This window comes from Acanthochromis polyacanthus, chromosome 15, assembly GCF_021347895.1.
Source record: "Acanthochromis polyacanthus isolate Apoly-LR-REF ecotype Palm Island chromosome 15, KAUST_Apoly_ChrSc, whole genome shotgun sequence".
NCBI classification, from domain to species: Eukaryota; Metazoa; Chordata; class Actinopteri; family Pomacentridae; genus Acanthochromis; species Acanthochromis polyacanthus.
Window position 1 is genome coordinate 6,573,402 of NC_067127.1, and position 11,629 is coordinate 6,585,030.

General features: G+C 42.8%; 1 protein-coding gene across 2 annotated transcripts; it reads right to left on the bottom strand.

Moving 5' to 3' along the window:
- Window positions 1–430: 430 nt before the first annotated feature.
- Window positions 431–7,901, bottom strand: LOC110968821 (monocarboxylate transporter 9). 2 transcript variants are annotated; one of them, XM_022218798.2, is made up of 6 exons: window positions 7,593–7,901; window positions 6,541–6,798; window positions 4,754–4,897; window positions 3,600–3,695; window positions 2,307–3,185; window positions 431–2,060 (listed from the first exon to the last, which is right to left on the bottom strand). In XM_022218798.2, exons 2-6 carry the CDS (start codon window positions 6,737–6,739, stop codon window positions 1,876–1,878), a joined length of 1,503 nt encoding a protein of 500 aa, XP_022074490.1. In that variant the 5' UTR covers window positions 6,740–6,798; window positions 7,593–7,901; the 3' UTR covers window positions 431–1,875. The 2 variants fall into 2 exon arrangements, with proteins under 2 accessions (XP_022074490.1, XP_022074492.1); XM_022218800.2 differs by lacking the exon at window positions 7,593–7,901 and adding an exon at window positions 6,923–7,146.
- Between the last annotated feature and the right edge of the window lie 3,728 nt (window positions 7,902–11,629).

The window sequence follows — 11,629 nt, forward strand, 5'->3', positions numbered from 1 at the left end:
ATTTGAACGGAATATAGATTCTGATATTGTTGTAAAGAATAATGTTGGAGATGGCCATGCAAGTCTAAGTGTGCACAGCCGGTACAGTGCAACTGCGAACGGCTCATTAAATCAGTTATTTGATTGATTATTTATTTTTTGTTCAGTTTTGAGCACATTCTCTGTTATTTGTTGAATGTGATACCGACAATGTTGAGAATGGACATATTGAAACTGCCAAGAATTTAGTTTCGATATTTGTTTGTGTCTGTTGAATGCAGCCACAAAAAAGATTTTTCCACAAGTGTATCATAATATTGGAGATGGTGTAAAATTTTAAGGGTGTCCGAAAACTTTTTTCCACCACTGTATATATTCAAGTCTACATTCAACTTTACTTGGGATTCAAAATGTTCAAAGTACATGATAAACAACAGACATAGATACTCAATGCCATTAATCCAAACATCTTTTATTGGCACTTTTTAAATAAAACAATGGAACAGAAACTCAGACATAAATATCATAATAGTTGAATATAAAATGTGAGTGCCTAAAACATACATGTCTACAAACTGCACCTCATCTGCACCCTGTAAATACCCTCTACAAATATAAAAAGCAAACACTAATGTCCCAGATTTTGTCTCTTGCGCCTGAAACTGGAACAGTCAAAAACATTTGTAGTGGCCTATTCAACGACATTCAAGTGATTCTAAATGCCTATTGCAATGTATTCATTACAATTATGATCACAATAATCAAATATAAACAAAAAACAGTTTTTACAGCTCTGTGGCCGGTTTTTGTGCATATGAAAGTCACTAGCACATAGGACTTTACAAACTAATGCCGATACAAAAGTTTATCAAATAATCCACACACACACAAATCTTGTGCACGTATGCCAACATGCGTGTGCAGACACATACACGCACAACATACACATAAACATATAAACACACACACAACATGATGGAAAAGGACCAGCCTGCTCAAACTGAATGCCAGCAGAGGTCATGATAATCATGCCACAAAGAGAATCAACATGCTGTTTAGGTTTGGAATACAGTGGGATCTCATAAGTGTTTGTACATGTTTTTGAATCAGCATAACTCACTTCTGCCTGATTCAGAAACAGGAGGTATGTGGAGCTCAAGTCACTCTAAAAAAGTATAAACTCAGTCAATGCACTTGAAAATAAGAACTATCTCGAAAGCAAGGCGTTTGTATTGTTCCAACAGGCATTGTGTGTTGACAGGCATTAACTACCATGGATGCTTTGGTAAAATACATAGTGGTATAATTAAAGTATATAATAAAATCACAATACAAAATAAAAAAGAAAAGCAATGCTTAAGTTATGATTATCAAAAAAAGGCTCCCTCCTTCATTCCGATCCTTGTGTTCTCTGTTGCAATAAAATTCAAGGGTGATTATTTGTGCAGAGTGATTTCATATGTTATTACTGTGTGACATTAACACCCACCAGTTTTACAGATGTTTGTCTCCCGGCACCATGTCTGTTTTCAGAGCTACAAAGAAGTGAGAACTAGTGTTTACAAGAATACAATGTAGAATTTTGGATTTGAACAACATTGTTCAGCTGACCTCGTAAAATGAGGCAATAACAAAGAAATCAACACAGGCGTCAGAGTCAAACCTTTAAAAATATCTGTAGTAGTACGGTTTGAACCTGAGAAATGCAGACAAAGTACAGAGGAAAGGCCTGTATTTCAAAATTTTGGTATATTAAAACCTGGCAGCAGAAATAAAGGGGAAACCCCTCTATAGTCATAAAAGAAAAATCCTCCTAGAGGTGGTTCAGGTACAGTTCAAGGACTGGTTGCTGGGCAGTAGATGTGAGATTTGAGTTCTCATGAAAGGTGCTCATATTTAGGCTACTGAGGCAACTTTGTCACAGTTGCTGGTATAGTGGACGTCTGGTCTGTCGTTTTCGGAGTTCTTCCTGTTCCAGCAGGGAAGGGTCAGCACAAAGAGAATGAAGGCTCCCAGCTCCACACAGGTCCCACTAAAGTAGAATGCCAAGTCATATGACTGCGTCCAGTCGAAGAACCACCCTGGAAAATGATAAGAAGAACAGACATTGTGAGCAGTCAGCAGGGATTCCTGGAACATACAGCAGTCAGCTAAATAATGACAAGCAGGCTTCTTTGTCTTGTCGTGGTCTTCCTGCCTGCCTGATTTAAAATAGGATTTCTGAAATGTCTCTGAAGACATGACCTGATAACAAGGTCCATCTCTGCACAAAATCAAATCACTGCCATTGTTGTATTGCTTACAAATTAAAAGACAAGCTTTCTTACCTACAACTGGGGGTCCAAGCATGATCCCAAAACCCCCAAAGAACATGAGGATGCCGTGGGCTTGTGTCAGTCTGTCCAAGCCGACGATCTTCGTGGTAATATAGGAGGTGAGGGACCAGTTTCCAGAGAAGAAACCTAGGACAGCAGACAGGACCTGCAGTCCCACGTAACTCTTTGTAATAGGGATGAGGAGCAGTGAGATGCCTCCTGCAAACATGGTGAAGCCGTATAGATAGATGCTGTTGATCCATCTGATGTCCACTAGCATACCCAGCACTAGTTTACCTACGCAAGTGGCAATGGCCCCTATTGATACCAGAGGAATGAGACTAACTTCTTCAATGAGTCCTTCACTCTGGGCCACATCCTCTATAAAGAGCACAGGAGGGAACGCTCCCAGACTGAACAGGAAGACAGCAATGCAGAAGGCCACCATGGCTTGGTCCTGCAGGATCTCATACATGGAGTGCACGTACTTTAAGTAAGCCTGCTGCTTCTTCTTGATGACTTTCATGATGGCTAACCCAGCCAGGGAGCTACCTTTCTTTTTCTCTGTCTGAACTGTCAAGTCCTTGCCATCAATGGTGATGAGCAGCTCCTTCACCGTCAGGGTTTTCTCTGGAGTAGTTGCGCTAGAACCTGTTGTGATCTTCAGGTCATCCAATGGTGGCTTCTCAAAAAGCTGCTCTTCTGTGTTGCGCTCCAAGGCGGCCTTCTGTTTGAGGTAGTACCCCGGCATGTTCAGGGGCCTCATGAAGCCGGCGCAGGCCATGAGGTTTAGTGCTACAGCTCCAATGATGAGCAAGCAGCCATCCAAGCCGTACAGCACGATCAGTTCGTTCTGAGCGGTGGCATAGATGAATGCTCCAACACTTGTGCCTGTGAGAACATAGAAAACAGATCAATCACTACAAATTAAAGCCACGATGCACCATATCATCTTTAAATAACTTCACACCAGAATGAACAATTTAGATAGTGAGATGGCTCAGTAGTTCTAAATTAAGAACAGACATAATTTAACTTTAAAAATAAACTTAGGATGCTACCAATAAGCCTTCTCATTAGTTCTGTCTAATATAGTTTCAGTATATGTAGCCAAACTTCAAAAACTAATACCAGTGAAGTCTCAATTCCCAGTCCCTGGTCACAAGTCCATGTCCCTACCAAAGATTCATCTCTGCCTTTGCTACACTCCAGATGTTTACCTCGGCTTCCTAAGGCTCCCAGCAGCTCATACGTGAAAGAAGTGAGCATGGAGAACACCCAGAGGGCACAAGGAAGCAGCAGTACCTGTGGTGACGATGCCAAGGGCAAGGCCGCGTCTCTTGTCAAAATACTGGCAGGTGATTGTCAACGTGGCGGCGTAGACCAGACCACAACCCAGGCCTATGGTAGGAGAAAGCAGAGAAGGTGCACACAGACAGACGAAGGATTACCATTAGTTTAGGTGAAATTGGTAAGACCCTTTTATTTATAAAGTACAAAAAAAATGAAAATGCAATCCCACAGGATGCTGTAATACATTTAATACATAAAGGTCATCGATGTTCCTTCCAAAATCTAAAATAACAGTGTAGTATTGCGGTCTTAGAACACTGCAGGAAAACACATGCTGGGGTTATTTGGACACTGTGCATCAGGTGTCCTGTGCAATGCACTCAACAAAACACAAAGTACACCCCCTGTCAAAAGTTGTAGGACAGGTTCTACTTTATTTGAATGAGAAAGTGTCCTAAAACATTTGACAGGGGGTGTAGGATGAGCCGTAAACAAGCTACACGTGCTTGTACAGCCACAGCCAGTATTCTAAGGGCATCTCTAAAAATAAATGACTCTCTTCAAATATGCATGGCCTCCCCTCTCTAATGTTCCCTGCGCAAAAGGTAGTATCCATGTGTGGGGTTCACCGGGATTAAGCGTGGCTGGCCTGTCATTTGATGTGCAATAACAGGTGCTGTTGGATCCACACAGGCACACCACTGAGAATACAAAGGCAACAACGGGTCACATGGGAATCAGGATAAGCCTTAAAGTTATTTTTCTGTCAACAGCCCAAACAGCAATGTCAAACAAATGGTGCAATGCTCGAGTGTATGTCTTGTCTTGTTTCTGTACTTTCGGTGGCCGTGGTATTCATTAACTGGTAATGAAGGATATAGTCAGCATCTGATGTTACATAATAGTTGGACTTTACAAGTGCCCCTGCTAGTTTCAAATGATTATACAATACGTTTTGAGATTCTCATATGTTAGAGGGATAAGAAGCTTAGTTTGCTCTCATGACCGAGGCAACATCAAACGCATTCTTTTTCAGACAAGACTCAAGTCTTTGTCTATTCTTTTGGCAGTCAGGCATTTGGTCTCTGGGCTGCTTTCAGCATTTATCTTTGTAGGCTTGTCTCCCACACAGTGCCACCCAGTGTAATCGTGAAGTGTTTCCTTACCAACCACAATCCCGTAGGAAAAGATGAGGAACTGGACGTTCGGAGCAAAGGCACTGAGCATCAGGCCGCCCGCCACCATTACGCCACTGAAGATGGTCACGGGACGAGCCCCAAAGTTGTCTACACAGGCACTGCAGACAGGACCTGAGAGAGAAGAGGCAGAAAGAAAGACAGGGGCAGAATAAAGAGCGGGATAAAGAGAAGGAAAAAGTGAGTGACAACAGGACGGAGGTTGTATTATGCTGCTTTTTAGTTGTGTTCTCCTGAGAGAGTTTCTGAGACAAACAAGTCTCATTTCACAAAACACTGCTGTGTCTGACCACGACACTGCTACATCACATTAGGCTCAAACTGGCAACCTGTCAGAGGTGTTGTCACATCCCTGAAGAGAATCTCTGGTGCTCAAGTTTTTTTCTAAACATTTTACACAAGCTGAGTTCATAGTTTAACTCCAGCTTCCTTTCTCTTCCATTTTAATTGGCTTTAAGGTGGGGAAAATCTACGTATTCCTCACTGTCTGACAGTATCTCATATATATCAGCTGATTCCAGCTCTTCTTTAGAGCTGTGTGATGTATATTCAGTGCTGAGTCTCCAATTTTGAAACAACAGATGACATGTTTTATAATCTTTTGAATACTCCCATATCCTGAGGCTGCCTGACTCATGCATCATGCGACATCTACTGTTTCTTTCCCCTCTAACCAGGGGGAAGACCCTGCTGTTGTGCAGTAATAACTGCAGTGCAGCAGCAGGCTGACAGCTGGGACACGTGTCCAGAACTTGGCCAGGCCACAGGCCAGATCTGTCCAGTCATGATTTTCAAGTCACTCCTTTAAGAGAGACAGCAAGAAAGCAGGCCGCTCTGCGAGCTCTGCCTTAGACGGAAATGTCAGCCAAAGCTACTATCTATCACTGATCCTGTTTGCTCAACAACCATGGAGCATGCTTACATGACATTATTGAAATTACTGTTTCGATGAACAAGGGATTTTTACAGTGACACTGTATGAGTCACACTACCACGCTGTCAGACACTTCTCTTTTTCTCTTTAGTAGGTTCAAGTGAGTTTATATACAAAACCCTGCCCTACAAATACTGTATTCTGGTCTCGGCGTTTCTCTCCATATTTGGTGCTCAATCCGTCTTTTTTTGCCTCCCTCTGTGGTCAGATTAAGGGATAAGTGATCCTCCTACATTCATAGCATGGATGACTTGCACTTGCTTTGCTCCCTTCGAAAATCAATAAGAGCAACTCTGCTCAGGGAGCCACAAAGTGCCCATCTCTGTGATGTCTTTCTACTGCGTCCTGATAAAATATTGCAGTAAGAAAGCTCTTTAACACCTGTGGCTATCCTGGCAATAGTTTAATTGCCCCTATTATATGGCAGTCATTGCTCAGACTTTGAACATGTATTGTGGCTCCTTTGTGACATCATGTGCTTTAAGGATTGAGGAGGACAGGTGTAAAGGTGAGTGGTTTAGTGCTCTACATCTAGCAATAATAAGATATAGTATCTACTTCAATCATAAATGTCAGCAAATGCAACACCCATGATGAGATGTAATGCCAATATTAATTTGCTGTGTAGCAAATAGGTGTCTAGAAGTACAACAATAAGAAGCATGAGTTAGTGCTGAAAGATTACACAAATCTCCCTCCATCTGCATCTCTCTCTCCAAAACGCCAGCAGTATCAGGACCTTCCCACCTCCGATTGCAGCTCTTTAACCCGAATGTGGAACCATGTCAGGGTTTATTACATTATTACAGTGTAAATTACTCACTGGCTATTAGTCCCACTCCAGCCACGAGGGAGCCCACCCAGGCTGTCATGCCCTTGCCCTCCTGGAAGGCATGCAGCCACTCGGGGTACAGCACGCCCATCGACTGGGGCGATCCGTAAGCCAGGAGCTGGGCAATGAAGGACGCCACGACAATCGCCCATCCCCAGCCTCCATCCAGCACTTTAGTCGACTGAGCCATGGTGCTGATGTTACTGCTGCCCCCTGGGGTCTGTTACAGCTTTGACAGAGGAGGGGCTCCTGACAAAGACATAACAAACACAATTTTCAAACAGATTGCAAAATAATTCAAAAGAGTGAATTACATTGTTGCTCAAAGTCTTTTGAAGCCGGACCTAAAAAAGCTTTCTAATGGTATACTCACTCCAAGCCTTGATGTAGAAAAGGCTGCTGTAGCGCCTGGCCTGAGCAAACAGGCAAATCACCTGTGTGAGGTCCTAAACCCAACCTGACTGTAAGTTCCCCATAGCCAGCTGCTCCTTTTGTTGCTTGCTTTATAACCACACCTTGGAGGAGGAGAAAGTAAAGAAAGCTGCACTGCTTGGTGCCCCCTGCACCTTTAACCTGCCTCTTTCCTGAATCAGCTGATAGAGACACAGCAGAGGCTTGCCCACTGTGCTGACCTAAGTTTTTCAGACATCTTTCATTAATAATTTGTGGCCCTATGCAACTTTATACATCACTGCAGCAGCATTAATCACCTCTCATCACACTTTGTTTACAGCGAGGCTTCATAGTGGAGGAAAGTTGGTGCAAAGCTGCTCACATTTCAGATGTGAATACAAAGCAGGTATGCAGCATGTTGACAGTAAATAATGAAGATTGTAATCAAACGTACACGTCCCACTAAAATCTACCGCAATAACATCCTGGAGGAAACATTAACGGACTGACAGCTCCATCTTTAAAGACAGCAAAAAAAAAAACAACAAAAAAAAACGGACAAAAACACCCGCATTTCCTTGTTTTTACTCCAGCAGGAAAACAAACACACGGTGTGTTGTTAATTCGTTAAAATGACGTGCGGCACTCACCTCAGCATCTACAACAGCAGCAGGCGCCTGCGGAGCTGCGCGCTCTGCGGGAACTTTCCATGTAGGATGGATTCCCGTTAAAAATCTCTTCTCAACGGAATCGTTACAAATGACACAAACGAAAAGGCATCGCACACGGATGCCCGCCGGTCTGAGCTGCGGTCTGTGTGAGAGGAAACGACTCTGCATCAACAGTGTTCATTGTGCATCCGTTTCATACTGCTTTGTAGCCGGCGATGAAACCGGTTCAAAGCTGTTCTTGCTGGTCCAGCAGCAGCCTGAGCGCAGCAAAAAGCGCCGCTGCTTCTTGCGCGCCCGGAGCGCAGCGCGCAGCGCAAACAGTCTGTGCTCAGAGATGTGACGGCTGGGGTTGATTTGTAGGGTCATGTATGTACCTTTTATGTTCTGTGAGCTACACCTGAGATATAGAAGCCTTTGACAGCTCAAGAGCAGCGTGCACACGCGCACACACACGCGCATGCAAACACAAAGCAGTTTACCTGGTGGCTCTCCGGGCTGTACGACACAAAAGAAGTTGTTTTTCATAAAGGGCCCCTGAAAGCAGCTGATGAAGCCAAACAAATAGCAAGCATAATAATTAGTATTTAGCAGTAACTGTATGAAAGTAAAACCCCTCTCTGCAAACTTATCTAAATGCTGTTATGTGTCTGGTCGAAGTTGGAGGTTTGTGTGCTGACGATGGGGGCTGGGAGTCTGGGCTCCTTCTCTCCAGGAACATTGTTGATATTGCCATAGTCCAGTCTGAACCGGTTGATGGATGGTAATAACAACACCACACTGCGCCAGTAGGGCGCACTGCCTGGAGTCATCTCCCCGGTGAGCGCTGATTAGAGGAATACATGAACAAAAGTCTCGAATCAAACCCTAATCAGGCGTCTCCATCACTGAAAAAGAACCTTGATGAATGTAAGAGCCACACATCAACAGACTGGGACATGCAGACAGCAGACCATGCAGCTAGAAATAGCCTGAAGAGGGGCTGTATGGCTGTGTGTTATTCTCAATGTTGTGAAAGTATAGGAACAGTTCATATGTAACCAAGGAAACAGATTTTATACTGCTACATTTTCTAATTTAAATTCTGAAGATTTAAATATTTAATTTTATCACACTGACATAACTTGCTGGACTTGTGTTGCCTTATCTTCAAATTCAGCAACACAGTAAGTTAGTGACATATTCTGTCCCGTTTTCCATTCAACAGAGAAAAGCAGCTCAGCACCATAAAATTATACCGTCCTCATTCTCATAACCTCAGGTCAGAAACATTGTGAAAGTCGTCAGCAGTGTAAAGCCGAGAAGAGCAGTAAAGAAAGGAGATCAGAAAGAGGAACTCAAAGACAGGTGGGCAGGAAAGGTGACAGGATGTAAAGCAGAATGGGGGAAGGGATGATGAGAGAGAGAGAAAAAAACAGAGGTGAAAAGTGGTTTACGCACTGAATGAACTTGAAATTCTTCAGGAACTTTGATGCTTTTTCACATAGCTGAGAGCTCTGCTGCCAAGAAGGGCCTTGCAGAAAAGATTTATGCTCCTTAATCCTCTTCTGCCTGAAAAATTAAGAGAAAAAAGAACAAGGGAGACGGAGTTAATTGTGCTTTACACTGGCATTACACTGACATGCTGGCCCAGACCAGTTTGAGCTAGATACAGTGCATGCAGAGGACAGAGTGTGCAGGAATCTGACAGAGTTTGTGGAGTGGATTACAGAGAGGCTATGATACACTTTTATCGCTATTGATTGATGCTACGAATCAATGTCAGTGCAGGATTTCACTCACTTGCATAAGTTATTCAATACATTTATTGACACATTTCCAGTTTCTATATATTTATCGTTAATTCTGCTCAGTTAGAAATAAAGTATGTACTTCAATTTTAGGTTTAAGGCTTTGTATTCTTGACACACATAAGTTCACCCTGCTATAAAAGTGACAATATGAGACCTAAGTCTGGATTGTACTGAAAGCTGCTGTGCTATTACAAAAAAGTGTTATTTTTTAAAGCTTTGCATTGCCCGATTGCTTTATCTCTTTCATGTACAATATCAAAGCCGGCACCAGGCACATAAGAACAGGGATGCACACTGCCAGAGATAATCAGTTAGTCCTGTGTCCTCTTTATCACAGCAATCCTTCCATTACAACATCAGGTGTTTGGTATTTTCACGCATTCAGTGCCTTAAGGTGAAAACACAGCTGACCTGAATAATTAATGGTCTATATCTAAGCTGTCTGAATCCAGAGTTTTCAACACTGCTGATCTCAGCATCGGGTCACACAAGTTCCGTGTGTGCTTTTAATTTATCACTTGCTGGTGGAGCTTAATACTGTTCTTGCAACATATTTCAAAAACAAGCCCAAGAGATGCTCAAGGTCTCCCACAAGGTACTATTTCAGGGCCCCTGGCATTTACTATACAAAGTAATATATGAAACATTTCCTCACCAACTGGCTCTGCCACAAATCAATGACGTGTATGTGAAATAACTTTAAGGAGTACAGTGATTTTACAGCTCAGTTACTGTTAGCAAGATAAAAATAACACTGAGATAAGGTTCAAACATGGCGAGTAGGGTGGAGCAATCAATTTCTTCTTTATGCATTAAATCACAATTTATTGTCAGATTTCAGTGGATAAAAATGAAATTATATTTTGAATCTAGTCACTTCAAGGTGTATTTACTGCTTTCTTCTGCCTCTTCAGAGCTCACCTTACCCATCCGCAACACACTGGTATACACACATTCCCAGCAGCTGCATATGAGCTGACCTGATATTCTGACATTTTAAACATATTTTCTTTTGCTCTAGTACTTTTGTGACACCTGAGAAGCAGCAGCATGCTGTTCCTTTTCCGTAAGAGGCTTGGCAGGTGTAAGCACACAGAGCCACCCTGCAGTCTGGATAAATCTCTCCGGGTACGGCCACCTAGCACCGTAAGGCTGCGGAGGTTAAAGGCCACTTTAGCACCCAGCATGGCCACCCTGAGCCTCCAGTCCAGATTCCTGCTTGGATTAGTTCAGGTTGCTGGCCGCAGCAGCAAGCGGGAACACTACAACACAGCAGAAAAACACAGAATACACTTTAGTTGTGTCAGGCCTCTCAGCAAGTCCCCGGACAAAGATATACTTATGTCACTCTTACGATGAGGTTTATGTTTTGACTATGGCGAGTTTAAGCCGGCCGTATGTGTGAATGGGCTACAGTTCCCTGCACAGACCTAATGGAGGCCTAATGTGTTCCATAGGTCGTCATTCTTGTCCTGCACTGTACACCACAGGTTATTACACCCACATTACAAAGGTTTACCGTGTTTAATGATCCTGGAGTGACTGATTTATGGAAAACACTCCTCCGCACTCCAGCCAGTTGAAACCGGTTAAAACCACGTAAGCTAGGAAATGAAAATCAGACACTGCTGGCAGAGAATCAAGAGTCAATGGACCCGTTGTGTCGGAGATAACATCACATGGCGTGATTATATTACAACAGATTAACATCAGAGGACAACAGATTCTTTACTCCAGTTTCCTGCTAGTGGCATGGATGGCAGTGCTATGCAGCTGGTTGCTAAATTCAGAACTTTGGTTCAAACTGAAATAACTCAGAAACGTACAAATTTCATTTTGATACACCAAGGCTGCTTTACATATGGCCATGGGTGATAAAATTTTGTTCAGTATGCCCTATGATTTATAATGTTTTGTTGTCATGTTCATGGCGTTTCAGCACCCTGAAACTGTCTATACAAGAATCATGTGACTGTCATGACTGGTTCTGACGACGGCGTGTATTTGGAGGAAGTAGTACTTATGATGAAAACAATAAAAGGCATTGAGTGTTAACAGTGTTTACTATGTTCAATATCTTTTTTTTGGACTAATACCATGACAGTATTACTAGCTGAGGCTGATAAGAATGTTATCTGGTCAAAAACAAAAATAGGGGAATAAAAACATTGAGCCACATCTTGTCATTTTCCATCCAGCAGTTTGTGACAAATTACAAAATGTTAC

What these genes read in the sequence shown, in the direction of transcription:
- LOC110968821 (XM_022218798.2), bottom strand. Translation starts at nt 6,739, where the DNA reads ATGGCTCAGTCGACTAAAGTGCTGGATGGAGGCTGGGGATGGGCGATT. An exon ending in TGGAGTGGGACTAATAGCCA is followed by an intron (nt 4,898 to 6,540) that starts GTGAGTAATTTA and finishes CTTCTCTCTCAG; the next exon opens with GTCCTGTCTGCAGTGCCTGT. An exon ending in GCTTGGACCCCCAGTTGTAG is followed by an intron (nt 2,061 to 2,306) that starts GTAAGAAAGCTT and finishes ATCATTTTCCAG; the next exon opens with GGTGGTTCTTCGACTGGACG.